The sequence below is a fragment of the Theropithecus gelada genome, chromosome 4, assembly GCF_003255815.1.
Source record: "Theropithecus gelada isolate Dixy chromosome 4, Tgel_1.0, whole genome shotgun sequence".
NCBI lineage: Eukaryota > Metazoa > Chordata > Mammalia > Primates > Cercopithecidae > Theropithecus > Theropithecus gelada.
In genome coordinates, this window is record NC_037671.1 from 10,505,254 (window position 1) to 10,529,254 (window position 24,001).

Sequence of the window (24,001 nt, forward strand, 5' to 3'; positions counted from 1 at the left end):
AAGAATTTAGCAAAAATCATTGGGTGGGGCTGTGAATATGGAGAGAACAGATGGAGAGAAATCGAACGTGGCAAAATGTTAACAACGAGCTGAAGGACAGCTAAACGAAAGCTCACTGTACTATTTTTAAAACTTTTCTGTAGCTATAAACCGTTTTTTCTGAGAAAGTCGAGGAGCGTGAACGTCTTTCAAGAAAGGCCAGCGCAACTGCACCCAAAAGCTGACAGGAGATTGGAAAACGCCTCTCAAAATAACAGTCCCGCCCTTCCCGGGGCTCTTCCCTACAGGCTGTTCCAGTCACGTGGTGGCTGTGGCCCCGCCCACAGCTCCCAGAGGCCCGCGCGCGCCGTCTGCAGTTCGGCCGCTTCCTCTTGGCGGGTGGGCTGCAGCCATGGAAGGCGAGCCTCCACCTGTGGAGGAGCGGCGGCGGCTGCAGGAGGAGCTGAGCGAGTTCGTGGAGAGCTGCTGCCGGACGCTGGAGGAGGTGACGGCGTCCCTGGGCTGGGACCTGGATAGTCTGGATCCCGGGGAAGAGGAGGCGGCGGAGGTGAGGGGCGCGGCCGCGGGGCCCTTTCGGGGACTATCGGCCCGCGGTCTTCTCTGGAAGAAGGGAGATCCGCACTGGCAGCCGCGGAGGAAGGGCGAGGAGTCCTCGTCCGTGTGCAGAGCCGCGATGGGCGCTCGGGACCCGAGGGGAGCCGCGGGCCCTGGAGCAACCCTGACCTCCCTGAGTCCTGGGCTCGGGCGCGCGAGGGCCTCCCGAAGGCTCCACGCCGACCTCCGGTGCGGCGCTCCTCCCGCGGAACTTCGAGCTTAAAGAAAACGGGGGGCCGGGCGCGGTGGCTTACACCTGTAATCCCAGCACTTTGAGAGGCCAAGGCGGGAGGATCCCTTGAGCCCAGGAGTTCGAGACTAGCCTGGGCAATATGGGGAAACCCCTTCCTACCAAAAATACAAAAATTAGCCGAGTGTGATGGTGTGAGCCTGTGGCCCCAGCTATTTGGGAGGCTGGAGTGGGAGGATCGCTTGAGCCCAGGAGGTCGAGGGTGCGGTGAGCCGAGATCGCTCCGCTGCATTCCAGCCTGGGCGATAGAGCAAGACCCTGTCTCAAAACACAAACAAACAAAATTCCGGAAGATGTGTTGAGTGAGGAGGGAATGGCAGATTTGGTATTTATTTAGAAACTAAGTGAATGGGTCTCAGAGTGCTGCAGAGGGATTGGCGGTTTGCATTGTCATCTGTCATATGGATTCCGCAGTTGCACCAGATTCGGTGTCAGGAGAGCTGGGAGTTTGCCAGTTCGCCTTTCTATGCCTTAAAATTGGACACTTCTTACTGGGACAGCCCCGATTCTAGGATTATTAAAGGATGTCACCAAGAGATGGTAACTGGCAACTCCCGTGGACATTAGCATTGCTTTTTTAAAAATGTAGGCAAGTGTATTTAGAGTGAACAATGGTGATTTTTGTTTTTTGTGGGGTGTTTTTTGGTGGAGTGAGAGGAAGGGAAGTGCTCCAATGTGGGGTAATTCATTATCTTTAATATTACTTCTGGGTTTACCATGCTGTAATTTCTCCTGGGTTGAAGTTACTGATTCCTGAGACATTTAAAATATATTTGATTTCTGTATATACCATTCATTATTTATTGTATTAAAAGCACAGAAGAAATTAAAAGATCTTTATTGTTCATTTAGAGGGGTATTTGAAGCTGGGAATTCCATTGAGTGGGACTTACCAGACCTTTCCATACATTGTTTACTCAGCATTGGAGTAACATTGGATTCCTTGTATTAACATTTAAATAGCACTTTGTTTGTGCCACTTACAATACATTGCTTCATTTAATACTCAATATAACCCTGTGAGGTAGGTATTGTTGACCACATTTTATAGACAAGGAAAGGGACACAGAGGTAATAATTTGTCCAAGGATACACTGCTAGTAAATGGCAATTAGGATTTCCACCGGTGTTTTAGTACTAACATTTAGTGAACAACGGTTACAGTTCCTGGTCCTCACAGAGCTTATTGTCTGGTGGTGGTGAGGGGGAATACGGAGAACTCAACCATTATATTATCATGGGTCTATGATGGGTGGGGTTGGAATTGCTATAGTACAGTTTATTATAGGCTGTGGTGGACAAAGTGGTGGTCAACAAAGGCTTCCTGGACAAAGTGAACTCTAAGCTGATAAATAAAAGTGATCTGAATTAACTAGGGGGTTGGGGAGTGAGAAGAAGCATCAACAGCATGTGTAGAAGTTCAGAGAGTAACCGTATCAGGAAGCAAGTAGTTAAGGATAGCTAGAGCATAGGGTGTAGAGTTACCGCAGAACGATGGTGGGGGGTACAGGTCAGATCTTAAATGTCCTTATTAGCCATATTAGAAAGTCTAGATTTTTTTTTTTTTTAATGAAGGCAGTGGGGAGGCATGGAAGTATTTTAAGCCGGGGCATATCATAATCATATTTACCTTTTAATAAAATAATAACATACATTTATTGAATGCTTGCTATGTACCAGGCCCTATTTGAATTCCTTTATGTGTATAAACTTTGGTATACTTTTTAAAATCTTCACAATCACTTTTTGAGAGAGGTCCTGCTATTATTTTCATTTTATATAATAGATAAGGAAAATGAGGCAAAGAGAGATTAAGTACCTCACCCAATTTCATGCAGCCAGTAAGTGGCAGAGCTGGAATTCAGACCAGCTACAGGATGGAAAATGAAGGGGAGGGCAGCAAGACTGGAAACAGAGAGAGAAAGCGAGTGTAGTCAGGAGATGGCTGTTGTATTCCAGCAGAGAGTTGATGATCCCTGAATTGGGGAAGTGGCAGTGGGGATGGAGGATGTTGAGGGATTTTCAGAAATATTCAGGAGTTAAATTGGCAGGGCTAGGTGATTGATTGGATATGGGTGATGAGGGAGAAGACATGGTTTCTTGCTTGAGCAAGTGGGACCTTTCACTGAAATGGGAAGTACAAGAGGAGTAGGTTTGAGGGTTGGGAGATGATGAGTAGAATGAATTTATTTTTGTTTGTGTTGAACTTTTAGTGTCTTTAGTGTACGGTACTGGACAGAAACAAGGTTTAAAGATATAAATTTTGGGAGTCCTCACTGTATAGTGAGAGTTGCAGCCTTGAGATCTTTCTTTCAGTAAGCAGATATAAATAGCAAAAGGTCAGTGGTTATATTAATTTATGAAAACCAACGTCTAAAGGGGGACAAATAGAGCAAGGTAGATAGATATTTAGAGGAGACCAAATAGAAGAAGCCAGAGAGGTAGAAAGAACATGAGGGGTGTGTCTGAATGACAAATGAACAATTGGAGTGCAACCTTCCAAGAGTTCAGATATGACAAGACAGTGACATGTTCTTTGGCTTTAGTAGCAAGGTTGTTAGTGACCTATTGACTGGTTTCAGTGGGGTGATGGTGGCAGTGAGTGAGGAATGGTTATAGGTGAGGTTGTTTAGACAGTGAGTGTAAATACACATTTCAGAGAGTTAGGCTTTGAAGGAGTGGACAGAGGACAGGGGCATTTAGAGAGTTAGGGGTTGAAGGAGTTTTGTTTTTCTTTAATACACACCCACTTGGGGGTTGAGAGAGGCCTGTAGAAGAGGATGCACTAGACAGTACTGGTACATAATTAAATGGTAAACATTTAATGGTAATAATTATTTATTTTAATATTATGTACCGATTTTCTTTGTTTCTGTTTGATTTTTATAGGATGAAGTTGTGTTATGTCCTTACGATTCCAATCATCACATGCCTAAATCGTCTTTAGCAAAGCACATGGCATCTTGTAGATTGAGGAAAATGGGCTATACCAAAGAAGAAGAGGTACCATATATTTATTATTTTATAGTAAAATATATATGTATATGTCATGCATTTCATGCCTTAATTCACAATTTTTGGAAGTTATATTGTGAGGCTCACCAATATGAAATAATAGCCCTTACTTGAAGGGTAGGATGGTACTTGCCTAATTTCACAAATTATTGTGAGAAATAATTAAGTGATACTAATCTATTGTTTATGTCAAGTCTTAAAATAGTCAATTATCTGATACTTAAGAACACTAAGATTTTTTTTTTCAGGATGAAATGTATAATCCTGAGTTTTTCTATGAGAATGTGAAGATACCTTCAATTACTTTAAGTAAGTATTAAGTTATTATAATTTTAAAATATCTTAATGTAGATACTGATTTTTCATTTTTGCATTATCAAAAGAATGGATTTTATAAGCATGCTTACGATTAAGGAGGACATTTAGTATCTTAAAAGAATGTAGAATTAATTAATGTACAAGGCAACTAATTCACATAATCTGAAGTTTAGAGACCAGGCTTGTATTAATAGGCAGTGAAAACCTTACAAAGCTTTGTGTAGTAGAGCAGACACCTTCCTTCTCAGTTACAACAAAAATTTGAGCATGTGACATAGATTGAAGGATGAGACTGAAGATGGACATGTGTTCCAGGGATTCACAGCATATATAGAGGTTAAAGTCTTGGGCTCTTGAAAGAGAATGTCCTGATTCAACTCCTGTTTTTATCATGAACAGATGTGACTTTCAGCGAGGTAATTAACCTGTTTGTTGCCTAAATTTCTTTATAAAATGGAGATGGTTATAATAGCACTTTGCGAGGATTAAGTGATATATATAATATTCTTAGAATAATGTCAGGCACTTAGCTGGAGTCAGCTAAAGGGTCACAGAGTTGTGACCATTACAGCACATGCTTCGAGAATGTTAGCTGTTATTGGTCAGTAAAATTTGTCGCTGCTCCTGCTGCATGCCTAATTATAGGCATGAACTGCCTGAGGTCTGATTACTTACTGGGCTGTAGATAAATCTGAAAGGATTCTGTGTTCAGATTTCATAGACAGGGATGTGGATATTTCTCAAGATTCTGGAAGGTTTGTCCACGTGCCCAAAGGGCTTGGATCAGAAACCAGTTAATCATTTAATTGTGGTCACTGATGATTCATATTGTATTTATGGATTTTTTTTTTTTTTGACAGATAAGGACTCACAATTCCAGATAATTAAACAAGCTAGAACTGCAGTTGGGAAAGACAGTGATTGTTATAATCAAAGTAAGTGGCATTACAGTTTAAGTGAATTAATGAATCAAATTATTATTTTTCTCATAAACATGTTACTAATTTCAAGAAAAACCTGTGAAAACTGTTACATGGGAAAGGTTAAGTTTTACATTTAGCATTAGGCTAGTTTGCTTCATTTCACCATCATTTGTTAGATGTTTCCTGTTGAGATACACTAGAGTCTCACTAGGACACTGTCTTAGCTAGGGGTTCATCCTTTGGAATAACCTGGTGATTTATAGGTGAGATTGTCTTGTGGCTAATATAAAAAACTGTTATTTAGTAAATACAGATGGTCCCAACTTAATGATGATTTGATTTAGGATTTTTTCAATTTTATGGTGATGTGAAAACAATGCACAATCACAAGGTTTTAGACTTTAAGTACTAGTGATTCTTTTATCAGACTCTGGGCTGCATTTTCAACTTAACCGTATAAAGTTTATGATGGGTTTATCGGGATGTAACCCCATGTAAGTCAAGGAACATCTATAAATGCCACTGAGTGAGACTCTTTTACCCTGAGATTTCCTCTCTTTAGAGTATTGAAATGCAATGTAAAGAAAAGGCTTAGGCTGAAAGAGATTAGTCTCCACAGGTACCCTCAGATTGCTACACAGTAAGTGAGTTGGTTTGAAGTGATGAATGCTTGGCATCCCCTTCTCAGAAAAAAAGTACAAACACAAAAGTTTTACATATAATTTCAGAGGATTCACATTAATAGATCCTTTCATACCCACCTTTAGAGCTGGGTTAAAGAGTTTCTCCCTGGGAACTTCAGCAGAGAATAGGTTAGAAGTTTTAAGCATATGCTTTTAGGAAATTGAAAGAAAACTTAATCCATCAAAAACAGAGACATAGGCCAGACACGGTGGCTCACGCCTGTCATCCCAGCACTTTGGGAGGCTGAGGCGGGTGGATCACCTGACTTCAGGAGTTCAAGACCACCCTGGCCAACATGGCGAAACACTAAAAAATACAAAAATTAGCTGGGCATGGTGGCAAGTGCCTGTAATCCCAGCTACTTGAGAGACCGAGGCAGGAAGAATTGCTGGAACCCAGGAGGCGGAGGTTTCAGTGAGCCCAGATCGCACCATTGCACTCCAGCGTGGGCAACAGAGCGAAACTCCATCTCAAAAACAAACCAACAAACAAATACATAGACAAATGAGTTAATAAAAGTTTAAATTTCTAATGAATGTAGATATGATATGACATCTAGCCAAAACCTGAGTGGCTTCTCTTATAAGGATTTCTATTTCTGCATTGTCTTCTTTGAACCTTCTGTAGGTAGCTTTCTCTGCACAACTTACCTTTTTTTCCTCATTCTTTTTTCTAGCTGAATTATATTTACCAGGCTGTAGTCATGGTTGGTTTTCTCCCTCGTTGAAGTTGAGGATCTTTACCAAATATTGTTTTAAGTCAGTATCTGGACTTGATTTCTCAGAGTTGCACTGTGGCTACAGAAGGAAGACCATCCTTAGCTGTCTATATTACATGGGTTCTCTACAACAGCCAGAAGCACATTTCTTGTATTTTTTGTTTTGAGGTTCCCACTTTTGTCCCTGTCAGCGAAATTCCAGATTTTTTTCTTTGAGGGAGACAGTTGACTCTCATTTTATTTATTCGGACAGATTACTGAGCTGTGACTAGACTGGTCAAGCCTTTTTTGGCCTCTGCTATTGGTTCTACTCATATCCCCTGGTAGTGTACCCATAAAAAAGTTGGAGGTTTTTGGTTTTTGAAGAGGTTAATAATACTTAAAGGACTTTGTTTGACTCTTAAGTGGTTAGATTTACTGAATTTATTTTAGAGTTGAAAGAGAACTTGGAGATCATCTAATCCAGTGTCTGCATTTTACAGATAAGAAAAACTATCTGATGGAGACATGATAAAGTTCTAGTGTGTTGGTTCTAAAAGTCCTCCATATTTTTATTTTTTAAAAGGTTATTTTTTTAAAGCTCTTTTATGAATTACATTTCTCTTTCACAACAAACTTGTGATAAACTGAACGATATTTTCCCCTCCATGATAGGTGAAGAAACAGACACAAAAAAGTGAAGTAACTCGCCTTTGCTAGATAATAGCAAAGTGGATCCAGAACTAAGTTCTGAATTTTGACACAAACTCTGAACTGAGTTGATTTTCTGTTAGATACCCTACATTTAGTAAAATTTGTGGACTAGGATTCTAGATATTGCTCAAATTTATTTATCATGTCTTTCATGATTAAGTGGAAGAATATCACAAACTTCGTATCTCTACATACTAATTGTGACTATTGGTGCTGTTAATTGTTAATTCTGCTTTGCGTAAACCTGTTTTAGAGAAATAAAAGTAGCTGCTTGGCCATGTATTAATGATGACAACTCTGAGTTTTTGTTTCTTTATCTGTAATATAAAACTCTATTTATAGAGTTGTTGAGAGGAACAGAGATAATGGATGCTAAACAAGCTCTAGCTCCAAAAATTGGTAGCTTCTATGGTCTAAGTGGAAATTAATGTACAGAAAGTAATATTAAGATAATGAAATGGATGAGTTTTATATATATAAGTAATTTAGAAAATGTTCTGCTTTTTAATTTTTATAACGGTAATAAGGGAGATTTGGACATGGAGCTTAGTTCTTTTCAAAAGCAAATAATTACTTCGAATGAACAGTTCTTTTGATAGGTAAGAGGAACTTTGATTTTGAATTCTTACACTATCTTAAATTAAGATATAATTGTTACCATAACTTTTTTTTCTTTTTTTTTTGAGGCTGAGTCTGCCATCCAGGCTGGAGTTTAATGGCACAATCTCGGCTCACTGCTAGCTCGGCCTCCTGGGTTCATGCCATTCTCCTGCCTCAGGCTACCGAGTAGCAGGGACTGCAGGCACCCGCCACCATACCGGGCTAATTTTTTTGTATTTTTTTAGTAGAGATGGAGTTTCACCATGTTAGCCAGGATGGTCTCGATTTCCTGACCTCGTGATCCGCCCACCTCGGCCTCCCAAAGTGTTGGGATTACAGGCGTGAGCTACTGTGCCTGGCCAACAATAACTTTTTATATGATCTTTAACCTTGTTTAAAAATTTTTTTTTGGCTGTGCATGGTGGCGCATGCCTGTAATCCCAGCACTTTGGGAGGCCGAGGTAGGCAGATCACCTGAGGTCAGGAGTTTGAGACCAGCCTGGCCAACATGGTGAAACCCTGTCTCTACTAAAAATACAAAAATTAGCCAGACACTATGGTGCATGCCTGTAATCCAGCTACTTGGGAGGCTGAGGCAGGAGAATCGCTTGAACCTGGGAGGCGGAGGTTGCAGTGAGCCAAGATGGCGCCACTGCAGTCTAGTCTGGGCGACAGAGTGAGACTCTGTCTCAAAAAAAAAAAATTTTTGTTTTATGTTCTCTGTAGAAAGTTATGCAATTTCTGAACAGATTATTTTTGTGGCTCATTTATGTCTTAGACATTTTAAGATCTTTTCCCTCAGGACAAGACTTTCTTTAAATATCTTATTGATGTATTTACTTTGAAGGGAGAATGACTCACATGAAAAATTTTACATTTCTCCATCTAATTCATATTTTGTTTGTTACACACTGAAATGTAAGTTTTTTGACAAGGTTTTATATGCATGTTTTCATTTCATCTGTCATGTCAGGCCTAAACTCAGTGTACAGAATTCTCAATCTTAAACTTTATGAAAGCTCGAACAGCTATTAGATGTACATACTTATTTTCAGATATAGTTACTTTGGCTAATTTTTTAACCAAGATATTTCAATCATAAACAATCAGTTTATGTTTAGTGGTTTATCTTTTTCCTTCAATATTAAATATTCAAGTTGTATATTTCAGTATCGTGAAGTGTGTTTGAGTCATGGCCATGATCAGTGTGCTATCAAAGAAACTTTAAAAGACAGGATAGAATGGCTTTAGGTCCAGTCTGTTCCTATCACTTGTGAGACTTTGGGCAAGTCATGTTACTTCTATGACCCTTAATTTCTTTATCTGTAATGTTAGGGAATTGACTCTGAATGAATTCTCCCTAAAATTCTGAATTTGTATCTTTGTGACAACACCTGCTACTACTATTTAATGTTGTATGTTATATGTTTAAGATCCCCTTTGATAACAAAAGTAACTAACAAGAATTAGAATTGGCATTATTAAAACAATAGATTAGAGTTTCAATTTGGGGTGATGAAAAAATTCTAGAGATGGATAGAGGTTGCACAACAATGTGAATACACTTCATGTCTCTGAACAGTACGCTGAAAATATGGTTAGAATGTTAAATTTTATGTTATATATTTTGCCACAAAAAACCTGCAAAAACAGGCAGCCAAAGGGTCTTAGAGTTATAATTACAGCGCATTCATATGTACCTTTAAATCATTTAGAAACATGCATTTTGAAAATTTACATTTTATGTAAATGTAAGTTTATTTAAGTATGTTTATCCTTTTTGTTGTCAGAAATATCTATGTTCCGAATGAATTGAATGCAGTTTGTTGCTTAACCTTTCCTGTACTTTTTCTTTTTCAGTAATTGGGGTGAGTATAAAGAGGAATTAGGAACCTGAATGTACTCCTTATTTAAAGATATGCAGTATCCTTTTTGCAAATGATATCCTTTTAAAAGTATCACTCAAATTTCTAAACTTTATCTTAATACCTGTCACATATTATAGTCTTGAATTGGAATTTTGGTTGAATTACAAGGAATTTAAGTGTCAGTCTTCATCATAAACTTAAGATGAATAAATTGAAGAAAATGCTAAAATAATTTAAGAAGGAAATTATATTTCTTTGTTTAAAAATAACAGGCAAAGGTTTATATGGAGCTTGTTTGTAATACATCATTACTTTCTAATCTTTGTTTTTCTCCCAAATTTTTATAGCCTATATTCAAAGGAATTAGGCTTATCAAAGCTGTTTTTATAATTTTGTATTATAAAATGCTTACTATAATTAGAATAAAATTGATTGACTTGAAAGGGAACCCTTTTTTTTCCATTAATTCAAAACCCTTTGACTAGTAAAAATGGCCATGTATTGTTATCTAAAGCCGTGTTAAACCATGGCCTCAGATTCACTGCAGCTCTCCTCTTAATATGTAGACAAGTAGTACCTCTTTTTGTTGTAATGCTTAGTTCATAGTATGCTCTCATTTGAATTCTTTTTGCCTCTACCTAGGAACTTAATGAGGTTAGACTTTATCAAATATAAGTATCTGGAAAGAGCTACTGATTTTATGTTGTTCTATGAACCAGTTACTACTTTAGAATAAGTTAGCAAACAATAAAAGGATTCCTTTAGTAGCTCATGTTCTTTGTTTGCATTAGTGAATAATGAAGTCTAGAAAGAATTGTTTTAAATTGCTTTTTTTACAGTTCCAATCATTTTTTTATTTGAGAAAATTTGAATCTCAAAACAAAAATTTTCTTCAATGTTTAATACATCACATCAAGGTATTGTATTTACTTTTTTTCACTAATGAGCAGATTTTAGAAAATTCTGTAATTACTGGGGGGCACTGCTATTAACTTTTTTCAGTTAATTTGGTTAAGCCACTATGCTTCCTCCTCAGGAAATTAAAATGAGTTTAGTTTCAATTTAATCTGTTCTTTTCTGGCCTGAGGAGGTGTGGGATTTCTGCTACTTAATTATTTTTTGGCCCCTAGCTCTAAGTCCTTGCACAAGTGGGATATATTTTTAATATTGACCATCTAGCTTGATGTCTCATACAAAAGATATTTTTTACACAGTTTTTAATATTTCCATAGTTTATTTTCAAAGGGACTATAATGCATATTACTTATTAAAAACATTTTCTTCCCAACTTTGATGGGGAAAAGCCTATCAACAGATACCTACTTTTGTAGATGGCTATAAAAATTGTTACCCAAAAGGCTTTCTTAGAGCAAATTGTCTTTTATGATTATTCCTGCCTGCCTTCTTGGGATCTGTCTTTATATTGTTGGAGAGAATAGCAAACATCCATAATACGTTGTGGTTTTTTTTGTGGATATAACATTCAGGATAGAATTGTTGTTTGTCATTTATTGCTTAGATTGATATTTTGTATATTTAGAGATTATGAAAAAGAGTTTGTGTTAATATTGCATTATTAAAGCACATGTTTGAAGATAATTAGTAGATTTTAAGTTCACAGTGCTTCATGTATTGTTTATTCTTGTGATTTTATTTTCACTTTAGGGATTTATTCTTCTTTGCCTGTTGAAGTTCCTCTGAATCACAAACGGTTTGTTTGTGATCTAACTCAAGCTGATCGTCTTGCCCTCTATGATTTCGTAGTTGAGGAGACAAAGAAAAAGCGCTCTGATTCTCAGATTATTGAAAATGACAGCGATCTCTTTGTAGACTTGGCTGCCAAAATCAATCAAGGTTTGAGATGCACATCATAGCTTTACATTTTTTCATTATCATTTTATTCTGTGAGTGTTATTAAGATGATTTAATTGTCGGGCCACTTTGAGTTAGAGTAAAATGGTTTTATATCATTTAATATTGAAGTGAAGTTGGCCCTCTGTAACTATGGGTTCCACATCCATCAATTTGACCAACTGTGGATTGAAAATATTTGGAAAAAATAAAAATGGGTGTTTGCCCCTGTACTATACATGTAGAGACTTTTTATTCTTGTCATAATTCCGTAAACAATATATTAACAACTATTCATACAGCATTTACATCGTATCAGGTTTTTGGTGGGTTTTTTTGTTTGCTTTTTTTTTGTTTGTTTTTTTGAGACGGAGTCTTACTCTGTCACCCAGGCTGGAGTGCCGTAGCGCTATCTCTGTTTGTTGCAATCTCTGCCTCCCAAGCTCAAGCGATTCTCGTGCCTCAGCCTCCTGAGTAGCTGAGATTACAGACATGTGCCACCATGCCTGGCTAATTTTTGTATTTTTAGTAGAGATGAGGTTTTGCTACGTTGGTCAGGCTAGTCTCAAACCCCTGGCCTCAAGTGATCCTCCTGTCTTGGCCTCCCAAAGTGCTGGGATTACAGGCTTGAGCCACTGTACCTGGCCTGTATTAGGTATTGAAAGTAGTTTAGAGATGACTTCAAGTGTACAGGAGGGTGTGTGTAGGTTATATATAAATACTCCACCATTTTATATCAGAGACTTGAGCATCCATGGATTTTGGTATCCTTGGGGGTTCTTGAACAAATCCTCCACGGATACTGAGGGATATTTACTCAGTACCTGAGGTTTTACTCTGACTTTTACATTAAATGTACGTTCTTTCTGTAAGAATATTACAACTGTGCTGTTACTTTAATCCATGTACCTAAGCACTCTTATGTTCAACTAATGGCTGGACAAAAGGAATGATATAAAACTTAGCCTGTGTATATAAATAATATACAATTTTTAGAATGTTTTTATGTGCTACTTTGAAACGAGTTAAAATATAGGATCGTGATGTGTTTATTTGATAATTCATATAATTTAAAAGCTTTGAAGGATATAATAATTTTATTTTATCCTTTCATTAGATAATAGTCGAAAAAGTCCAAAATCCTACCTTGAAATCCTGGCAGAAGTAAGAGATTATAAAAGAAGACGCCAGTCCTATAGAGCTAAGAATGTTCACATAACCAAGAAATCATATACTGAGGTAAGTTTTATATAATCTCTGTTGATAACAAAAATTTCCTTTTGGTAATTTTCTAAATCTTAAAAGGTATCTCCTTGTGAGACAGTCATAAAAGGTACAATCTTAAAAGGTATCTCCTTGTGAGAAAATAATAGTGTATCATGGTAAGAGCATGAGTTTGGGCTTTAGGTAGACCTCACATTGAGTTTTGATTCTGCTATTTCTCATTGGCTCTTTGACTTGAGCAAGTTATTTGAGATTTTTAGATTGAATGTTTTCTTTTCGTAATAAGAATATAATCTTTGCAGGGTTGTTATGAGAATTGACTGACAATGCATGCAAACACAAGTTTCTTCATGGATATTAGCTATTATCTTTTTTGGCAGAAAGCATGTTTTTCTGTACTCTAGTAAATATTTGGGCTTAAGAAACGTGTTGATATACATTATTTATACATTAGTCTCTTAGTGTATATCTAGACTTATTTTCAGATGCCATTTAATGGCTCATTAGAGTTGATGAATTTTTTTGGTGTATGAATTACCTTGCCCAGACTCTACAAATAATTTCCTCATCAATTCCCTAATTGTTCCCATATTTTTTCTTACTTCTCTCTGATGTAAAAGACCTTCCATAATTTGGCCTCCTTTTCCCAAGCATTTTCTTTTGCTTTAGTCAAGCGTGTGTCTTAAACTGTATCTGATTGCCTATAATTACTCTTACCTCCATGCCCTATTACCTGTTATTTTCTTACCTGAAATGCTCTGTTTTTGCCATTTTAAATGTTGTTGAGTTTAAAGGCCACCATTTCCATGAGGTGCCAGTTGACTAATCTGTCACTAGTTGATTGTACTTATACTCTGTACCACACAGCTTAACTCTAAATTTTATGCTGTTCTTTTTTACAATTAAAGTCTGTGTTTTAGACTTACCTTCCCAAGTAGAGGCCTGGGTCCCTGTCATACTACCTTGGTGATTCTTACAGTCCCTAAGATACTTGGTTCATCAGTTGTTTCTTCTCTGGTCTCATAACCCTTGTAATCAAGCTTAAATTGTTGCTGCTAGCATTCTTCACGATTTTATAGTTTATATTTTATTGTGGAAATATTCGAACATATACTAAAGTGGATAGCATCGTCTAAGGAACCCTTATGTACCCATCACCCAGCTTCAAAAATTGAAATATAAGATTGGCAAGGGCTTCATAGAGAATGTAGCATTTGAGCGAAAGGGAGAAGCAAGGAGGAGTAAAGGAATGTCTGCTTATTGACTCTTTCATATGTGGTGGACCTGAGCTGGGTGGGTTCTGTGCAAATAGCAGACTTCAAGGCACTTATGTAGAGCTGCTGACAGGGAGGCTTGTAGGCCTGCTGGGGAAGTGCAAGAGCTGGAACTGGAGATAGGTGTGTGTGACTCATGTCACTCCGCTAGGTTTGACCTTGGTGTATCTTAGGTTTTCCATGGGAGAATATAGTGGAGGAGGAGAAGTGGTGGATAAGGATTTTCTGGGTAGAAGAACTAGCATTCTGAAAAGCAGATAAAAGTTTAGGAGTTTTTCAGAAACTCATTAGTAACGCAGGGTGGCTAGAGCTTAGGGCTTCATTGAGAGATGAGGCTAGGTTGTATCTGATGTAGTAAAATCCTGGAGGGCTTTGAAGGCTTCATTAAGGAGTTTGGATATTGTTCCATTTTACTTTGAGAGCCATTGAAAGTTTCTTTAAGGTAAGGAGAAATGCAGTCAGGCCTGAATGATAGTGTTTCTGAGATTGCCTCTTGTCCCCTATACCTTTTTTCTGGAAACATTTTCTGTTTAATCATGAGGGAAGTGTAAGCTCCTATTTTAGTTTTGTCTTTGCTTCTGCAGTGACTAACCCTGTGCTTGGTGGCATGGGTAAATAGGAAAGTTTCCTTGTAGAGTCATTCAGAAAGTATCTGTGAAGTGGCTGTATGTTTCATATTTTGTCTTAAGTCATATGATTAAGTCCAGATGACTTAATTATAAGGTTTTAAAAAAATCATTTGTAAATAATCTCTAACAGAGAGATAAATTGCAAAACTAAAAATAGTACCAAGAACTCCCATATTGCCTTTACCCAGGTTACCCATTGTTAGCATTTTGCCACGTAGCTTATCATTGGCACTCTCTCTTTCTCTGTCTCGATCTGTACATATTGTTTTCCCCTGAATTCTTTAAGGGTTAAATTACATACATCATAACCCTTTATCCCCGGTGTGTATTTCGTAAGAACAGAGATATTTTCTCACATAAAGGTAGTACAGTTTTAGCAACTTCAAATTTAATATTGCTATAAAACTTTTATCTGCTATTCATATTCCAGTTTGACCATTGCCTTTTCTGTGTTCTCTAAACTACACAAGTCCCACAGTCCATTATGTCATAGCGCTTAGTAAATATTTGATTGTTAGCACTGATTTTTCTAGCGCTATAGTCTTAATTTTTTGAGCAGTTTCCTTACCTGAAGTTCGGTGCTTACCTCTCCCAAGGTGATTCGAGATGTGATAAATGTGCACATGGAAGAACTCAGCAATCACTGGCAAGAAGAACAAGAGAAGGCAGAGGATGATGCTGAAAAGTACGTCGTTATCTTTATTGGTGAAAATACTCTCTTTGATAACAGATAACAATTAACTTATAATTGTTAAATTTTAGCATCTCCAAAACCCTTGATAGCACATAATATCCTCATGAAAATGCTTTTTGTTTTTTGTTATCGGTGCCTAGAGTTATTATACCAGAGCTGTTCTGACATTACCCTTTGACAGTTTTCAGGGGACAACCATATTAGTGAAATATTTAAATAGCAAAACATACTAATATTTATGCCTAGTGTTCCATTATTGGAACGCCAAACCTGTGGGAATTATTTATATCCTACTGCCCACCAAGGTCTCATTGCAAAAATTTTAAAAATTGCAACCTCAGGCATAAAAGGGTTAAGAGCTCTGTTTATTTGTTGTCTTATATGGGTTATAAGATTGTGCGTATTGAGACCATATCTACCATTGGTTTGATATAGAATATTACACTTTAGACTGGTGTGTCTGTGTATGTATACTGGAGACCAGTGGTAAAACAAACTGATTAACATTCTTTTCTATGTTTTAGGAATGAAGAAAGGCGATCAGCTTCAGTAGATTCACGGCAGTCTGGTGGAAGCTATTTGGATGCTGAGTGTTCACGACATAGAAGGGACCGGAGTAGAAGCCCACATAAAAGAAAAAGAAATAAAGATAAGGATAAAAACTGTGAGTCGAGAAGAAGGAAAGAGAGGTGGGTCTAACCCTGCATCATCCAACATTGAATTCTCTACTTTTTAAAAGTAGAATAGGTTCTTCTGTTGTAAACCATGCTGAGAAAATAGATTTTAAGAATAAGCTAAAGTAAGGAGAGTAAACAATTGATTATGATTCTTAACATTCATTATAGTTCAGTTCAAATAGCCACCACTCTAGTGACATAGTTCTCTACGTGTGTGATTGATTGGATATTTTTTTCCTTTTTTTTTTTTTTTTTTTTTTTTTTTTGAGACGGAGTCTCGCTCTGTCGCCCAGGCTGGAGTGCAGTGGCCGGATCTCAGCTCACTGCAAGCTCCGCTTCCCGGGTTCACGCCATTCTCCTGCCTCAGCCTCCGGAGTAGCTGGGACTACAGGCGCCCGCCACCTCGCCCGGCTAGTTTTTTTTTGTATTTTTTAGTAGAGACGGGGTTTCACTGTGTTAGCCAGGATGGTCTCGATCTCCCGACCTCGTGATCCGCCCGTCTCGGCCTCCCAAAGTGCTGGGATTACAAGCTTGAGCCACCGCGCCCGGCCTTTTTTCCCTTTTTTATCTCTTACTTGCTTGCTTCCTAAACAGGACATATGAAAGTATTGTCTAGGCAGGATGTTAACTGTATTAAACACGTGCTTTCCTAGATCCCTTTCTTTTGCTCCTTCCTTCCTTCCTCTTTCTCTTATTCTTTCTTTCTTTTTCCTGCTAATTCCTCAAATAAGGGTATATTGACATTGTCAAAATTGACAGTCAGTTTTGCCCTTGTTAGTAAAATTTTTATAGCTCGAGAGATATGAATTAACACCGAATTAATAAATGTAAATCATTTGCGGTCTATTTCTGTATTCCAGCTGCTTACAATGTACCTGGATCTCAACTTCATCAGGTCTAGAACTAAACTTACCTTTTTCTCAGTCTGCTCCTTTTTCCCCAGCATTACTATCCTGGTTAAAGAGATTACTCTCATCTATTAACTTAAGTCAGAAATCAAGGAGTCATTTTAGATACTTCCACTCCTTACCATCTGGTCAGTTCCTAATGAAATGATGGTCATTTTCCTGATTTTTCTAGTTTTCTCTAAACTTACTGCATATAATTGCATCCCTTGTGTACTGCTTAGAGTGAATAGTCACCTCATAGAACTCTTCAGTGGTGGCCTGGCATGGTGGCTCATGCCTGTAACCCCTAAACTTTGGGAGGCTGAGGCAGGTGGATCACTTGAGCTCAGGAGTTCAAGGCCAGCCCGGGCAACCTGGCAAAACCTCATCTCTACAAAGAATACAAAGATTAGCCGGTCCCAGCCTCTTGTGGGGCTGAGGCAGGAAGATTGCTTGAGCCTGGGAGGTTGAGGCTGCAGTGAGCCATATTCTCACTCCTGCACTCCAGCCTGGGCAACAAAGTGAGACCCTGTCTCAAAAAAAGTGGGAACTCTTCAGTGGCAAAATTCACATTCTTTTGAATGGCTCTCAAGACTTCTGGGATCCTGGCTCCTACCTACTTCTTGTATTTTGCTACTACCCCATGAAATGCATAACTTGTGCTCTAGCCAGCCTGAGTTAATTAGAGTTCCTCATCCACACCGTGCCACATCTGTGCCTTTCCACTTTGTGTTCTGCTGCCTACCTGGTTTTCAAAGCCTCCTTACTCCTCCTTATCCTTTAAGACCCATCTCAGCCATTTCCTGAAGCCTTTTTCTCACTGGTTCAAGCAGAGCAGATCATCTTTTCCATTTTATCGCCACCTTACCTAGCTCATATTTGTTCTTGAGCTTAATAGTTATTATCGCTGCTAGACTGTGAGCTCCATAAAGGCAAGGTCTGTATCTTATTTAGTTTTATATACAAAGTGCTTTCAAATATTAGGCTCTCAAATAATATCCTGTCTCTCCAGGGCCACTGGTAATCAGGAATTAAAGCTTATTGTATTGGTTTGGTAACTTTGTTCATCTTACTATCATTCAGTTAATTAGGTTTAAAGCCAACTATGACTTAGTCCTTTTTTTTTACTTAGTCCTTTTCTTGTACAAATGAAATATTTGCTTAGTAATCCTTTTTGATTCATATGCTGTTTTGTAATAACTATAGTGCTGCTTCTACTTAAGTAATTTTTGACATCTCTAATCAATCCCTGTTGACTTAAATACATTAGAAGTCCTCAAAATCCAAACATTAAATAATTTTTATTTAAAGAAGATAAACTGGATATAAGCAAGAAATACTTCTCAACAGGCTAATCTTTGATATCCACCCCTGGGGTGGACTGAATTATAGGGACTTGGTTTATCTGACATAAACCAGAACAAGTAAAACATTCATTTAGAATTAAAGTGTTTTTTTTTTTTTTTTAAGAGTATGTATGAAAAATGCATTATTAAAACTAAGAGACAGGCCGGGCACGGTGGCTCATGCCTGTAATCCCAGCACTTTGGGAGGCTGAGGCGGCAGATCACCTAAGGTAGGAGTTAAGGACCAGCCTGATCAACATGGCGAAACCCTGTCTCTACTAAAAATACAAAAAATAGCCGGGCGTGTTGGTGCACACCTGAAATCCCAGCTACTAGGGAGGCTGAGACAGGAGAATCACTTGAATCTGGGAGACGGAGGTTGCAGTGAGCCGAGACTGTGCCATTGCGCTCCAGCCTGGGCAACAAGAGTGAAACTCCATCTCAAGAAAACAAAAACAAAAAAACGAAGAGACAAAACTGAAATAGGAATAATCAAAATGATTTTTTTAATGACACTTTGAAGTTCTGCTTTAAAATTAACTTTGAGTATATGTAAATGATAGATACTCAGAAAATTCATTTCAGTAGAATATTAAAGTAGTATATTACTGTTGAATTATTTTAAAGCTCTGATATTAAAATGTCCATCATTTATAACCATTTTTTTAATACCTCTTTTATTTCAGGGATGGAGAAAGACACCATAGTCATAAAAGAAGAAAGCAAAAAATATAAATGAAGTACTTGTACATGTATTAATTATGCTTATGCCATGGTAACCAATATGCTGATATATTAATTGGAATTGCTTTGCATAGGAGAATGTTTTTATGATCTGTTTAGTGCTTATTATTTTCCAATAAATATGCTTCAAACCATGAGTACACTATTAGGCCCTACAACTTTGTTTTCCTTATATTTTATTAGATGATTTGCTTCCTATAACTGATCTTGTTTTGTTCTTTTTGCTAATATTTGTATCTCAAAATTCTTTAATTAAAAAAGTCAATATTTATCATATGTAAATTAAATGTGAATACATTCTCATTGCAAAAAAACTACATCTTATAAATAAGGCTAACCCTTAGAACACTATCTGCAGTCCTGTCCTCACCCCAGCAGCGACTGCTGTTTACCACTACGCTGGTGAATTGTAGTAGGGACAAACAATGTAAATATTGAAGAGAAATGGCCTGACTAATTAAAATATGATGTAGTCATGGAGGATAGATTATTGAATTGGAGTTAAAGAATCTAGATCCATATTAACCTGGATTGGTCTCAAAAACATAATGCTCAGTGAAAATAGCAAGTTGTGGAAAGTTATATACAAATTATATATATGCACAAAACAATACTATGCATTTTCTATGGCTATATAATGTATGTAAGTCTATTTTTAAAGGTTCAGAAGAATCCATACCAAAGTTCTAACAGCGAGTAGGGGGTATAGATGAGAGATTAGAGGTGCAAATCAGGATTGGGAGGGTGGTCAAAAGGAACTTTAGCTTTATCCATAACACATTTAAAAAAAAAAAAAAAAAGTATTCATGTTTCATTTAATTTAAAATATACTGTCATGTTGTGTTTTATAAATCAACTGAATTGAGGTACTATTTACATACATTTAATTGCACCCTTTTTAAGTGTGTATTTTATTGGGTTTTGACAGATTCATATCTCTGTGCAACCACCATCACAATCAAGATACAAATATTTTCATTACCCCCAAAATTCTCATACCCCTTTTCCCAATCAATTCCTCTACCCCTAGCCCTAGGCAGCCACAGATCTGCTTTTGGTTACCATTGATTAGATTTGTCCTTTGTAGAATTCGTGTAAATGGAATACTGCAGTATGTACTCTGCCTTCTTCCACACTACAGATTTTTGAGATTGATCCCTGTGCGTCAGTTGTCCCATTTTTTTTTTGTTACTGAGTAGTATGTTCTATTGTATGTCAGATCATTCAGGTGAGACTTCGGCGTGAAATGTTAAGCATCTGACATCTAAATAGCAATATTTTGAATATTGGAAACTCAGGTTAAAGATTTTGTTTCCAAGTAGAAATGAAATCTTACTGTTTTAATAAGTAGCTGACAGTGACAGAAAGATTGACTGGATTTGGATCAGATTGGCTGTTAGGCTTCAGGTATGGGAAACAGCTCTCAGATTTATAAATTGGAAATCACCAGGTTACTTGCCAATATATAGTCATATTGCTGCCATTCTACTTAATTTCTAAATATATAAAATCCACTTTTAAAAATTGTAAAAGCAAGGACTCGGGAGTGACTGATGAATCATGAAATTGCTGCTTTTATAGATCAAAACTACTTGAATCATCAGGAATTGTTTCATATTATGTGAAAATTTATAATTTTGTTTTAAATTATGATTTCATTTTACTAACTGGAAGAAACAGAAGAGTAAAATTGGCATATTTAGGTTTTTTGTAGAAGAAAGACGTGAAAATTAGGAGTGGATTGGAGAAATTGGGGGAAAATAGAACAGTACGGAGAAAGGAAGAGATTGAAAACGTAACCGAAGTTCTTTAAAGCTCACATTTTATAGTATCACTGCTGCAAACTAATAAAATGTGGCATTGAATGAAAAGAGGCATTTGTTTGATCCTTGAACGAATTAATCTTACATACTTCCCTGTTTGTGTTTTGAACCTTTCGCTGGATATGAGCCACTTGAGAGCATGGTTTGTATCTTCATCAGTATGACCCCTTTGCCTGCAACCTCATAGTTGTTAATATGTAATTTCAAATTTTGACAAAAGCATTTTCACTGCCCTGTCACATAAAATCTAGTTTTTATGTCCAGAGTGCTGCTATGAATAATTACTATAGCTGCTGGCCATCTTGCCCATCCATTAAGGTACCTTCTCACAAACATTTCTAATCTACTGGCTGGAGTATATTGGTGCAGTCCATAGTTCACTGCAGCCTCAAACTCATAGGCTCAGGCGATCCTCTTGCCCTGGCCCACCATGTAGCTGGAACTATAGGTGTGCACCACTAAACCTGGCTAATTTTTTGGTTTTTTTAGAGATGGAGTCTTGCTATGTTGCCTAGGCTGGTCTTGAACTCCTGGGCTCAGATGATCCTCCTGTCCTCAGCTTCCCAAAATGCTGGGAGCCACCAGGCATCAGGCGCGAGCTACCACACCTGTCTAAAAAGTATATATTTTTAAATTTTTTTGTAGAGACAGGATCTCACTATGTTCCCCAGCCGGTCTCAAGCTCCTGGCCTCAGTCAGCCTCCTAAAGTGCTGGGATTACAAGTGTGAGCCACTGTGCCTGGTCACTTTAATTGCAATACTGACAAGTCAACTGCCATGCAGAGCCCAGGGCACTGGTTATATTCAATAAGAAACTGAACTCAGCACTTACAATTTTAAATTATATCAATGATCTTAAAGTATTTGCCACTTTTTAGTACAGCTAACTGGATAATCTCAAATCAAACCCTTCAGTGAAAATTCATTGTCAAGTGGTAAATTTGAGATAAAATATTTTAAATGCATTGAGAAATATTTTCTAATTACCTGTGTATGCTATAGTACAGATATTAATTCTATAAACCTGTTCATAGGTCTTCCTCCCGGTCTTCTGAGGACATTTTCTGTTTCTTTTTAGTGAGCTCATGAATGTCTAAGGGTTCTTGTGCAAAGCTTTGTTGCATTCTAAGTATAAAAAAATAAAACCCACTTATATTGCTTGAGTTTGTTTACAAGACACGTAGCTTGCTTTTTCATTTGCTATAATTGATCCTGCAGGTGTGTTAATTATAAACGAATCCTCTTTTAAACCACACTTATTTTATTATATTAGTGATTGTGCTTCCTGCTGTGGTCACAAATTTGGGAGGTTTTGGTGTTACAGAAAGTGCTCATAGCTTTTGTATATTTGGACTGGGACCAGTAATTTCTAGAGCTCCCTTCAGGAAAGAAAAAATAAGATTTGCTAGATGTAAGGAACTCTGAGCTAGATTCATTGTTATTGAATAAGCAAGTCACTTTCCCATTCTAAAAACAAGTAAGTCCACCTAAGAAAAAACAGGCTGCCTTAAAATAGAATGTAAATTCCTAAACTAGTTTTTAGTCCTTTGTTTGAGTATTATAAAGCAGGGGGCACTTCCAGTTTACAATGTTGCTACATACTCCATTGGGAGAATGGTAAATGAAGAAAGGCTGCAGGCTCCAGGGAGTCCTGCCTTAGGAGTTTCACATCTTGTGGCACCAATGAAGGGATCTGGGTTTGAGTTACTTGAGTACTCTTTATGAGGCTAATTTCCCGTGAGAGTGGAGCTTTAGTAACCCGTGTTCCTCCAGCTGCAAGCCGTGACTCCTAGTCTAGAATGAGGAAGGTCATTAAGGGAGCGTCAGGAATACAGAGATGAAGCAGGAGCCTGGGCTTTGTTTGGTAATGCCGACACAATTAAAAAAATGTAATAAATTCTTCTCATACTGACAGAATATCTGATCAAAGAGGGCAGTAAGATGAGTCAGGTACAATACAGGCTGTGTAACCCTGGGCCGACTCTTAGTCTCTCCGTGCCTTCTCCATACTGTACACCCTCAGAGGATTGTCAGGCTTAATGTGATCTGGCCCATGTGGTGTCTGACATATGGCAGGTACTGAATGCCCACTGTTACTGTGCTTTGTAACACAGGTGTGAGCTCTTTCTACTCTGGCTCCTGTGTCTGGTTTTGCTTATGGACCAACCTGGATATCTTACTGTGCCCTCAGAGAATTCTCTCACACAATAGTATTAGCAAATCAGTGAAGACTTCAAAAAGAAGTCTGTATAGGAGATGCTTCATGTTACCTACCTCTAGGGCGCATATATATATAGCTGGTACACACATGAATCAACCAGTATTAAAATACTGAAATACTTCTAAACTTGCTGGTAAATAACTTGTTCAAAGCCCCACCTTCCCTTTCGTGCTTTGTCCTGGAAATTCTTGACCGTCTCCTAGACACCACCATGATCCAACAACAAAAAAATAAAAGAAAAGAAAAGCCAGTGCCTGGAGCAGCTGGGGGCCTTGGAGCACCCTATTCCAGGAATAAGGCTAATTGGTGGCTGTTCTGATTGATGACAGTGCAGTCAGCATCTCTCCTAAATAATGATGCATATGAATGACATGGGACATACTCTGTTTCTCACTTTGCCCTATACATGGTGGGCCGTGTGTGCAAGGTGCTGTATTGTGTGGATACTAAGCATGGACATAGTTACACACACTTGAATCAGCCAAGGCTGTCTGTCGACAATGTAGCACAGATTTTGGAAGGGGGAAGTGGAATCATGTTGTAAGATTCTCATGCTGTACATGAAATGGTGTGTAACGTTTTTTGCAGATAGATTATGATAAGCTGAGTGTATATTGTAAATTGAGTGTATATTGAAATAAAGCAGAGAGGTATGGCTAATAAGTTATAATGGAGAGGAAATGAGATTATTAGAAACAATCCAAAAGAAAACAGGAAAGAAGGAAAAGGGGAACAGAAGAACAGATAAGACAAATAGAAAACAAATGGCAAGATAGATTTAAACCCACCCATCTTAACCACATTGAATGTTAAATACAGATATTCTAAACACTCCAAAGTAAAGGCAGACCCAGTTATATGATGTCTACAAGGAACCCACTTTAAGTATAAGGACACAAATAGGTTAAAAGTAAAAGGATAGGAAAAGGTATACTATGCTAATACTAATTGAAAGAAAGCTATATTAC

At 37.7% G+C, this 24,001-nt stretch overlaps 1 protein-coding gene across 1 annotated transcript; it reads left to right on the forward strand.

The window, feature by feature from the left end:
- Window positions 1–349: 349 nt before the first annotated feature.
- Window positions 350–19,293, forward strand: SNRNP48 (small nuclear ribonucleoprotein U11/U12 subunit 48). Its single transcript, XM_025382903.1, has 9 exons — window positions 350–547; window positions 3,734–3,847; window positions 4,108–4,168; window positions 5,038–5,112; window positions 11,329–11,517; window positions 12,632–12,753; window positions 15,238–15,326; window positions 15,860–16,024; window positions 18,932–19,293. The coding sequence occupies exons 1-9, from the start codon at window positions 392–394 to the stop codon at window positions 18,978–18,980; spliced, it is 1,020 nt and encodes a 339-aa protein (XP_025238688.1). The 5' UTR covers window positions 350–391; the 3' UTR covers window positions 18,981–19,293.
- Window positions 19,294–24,001: the final 4,708 nt, after the last annotated feature.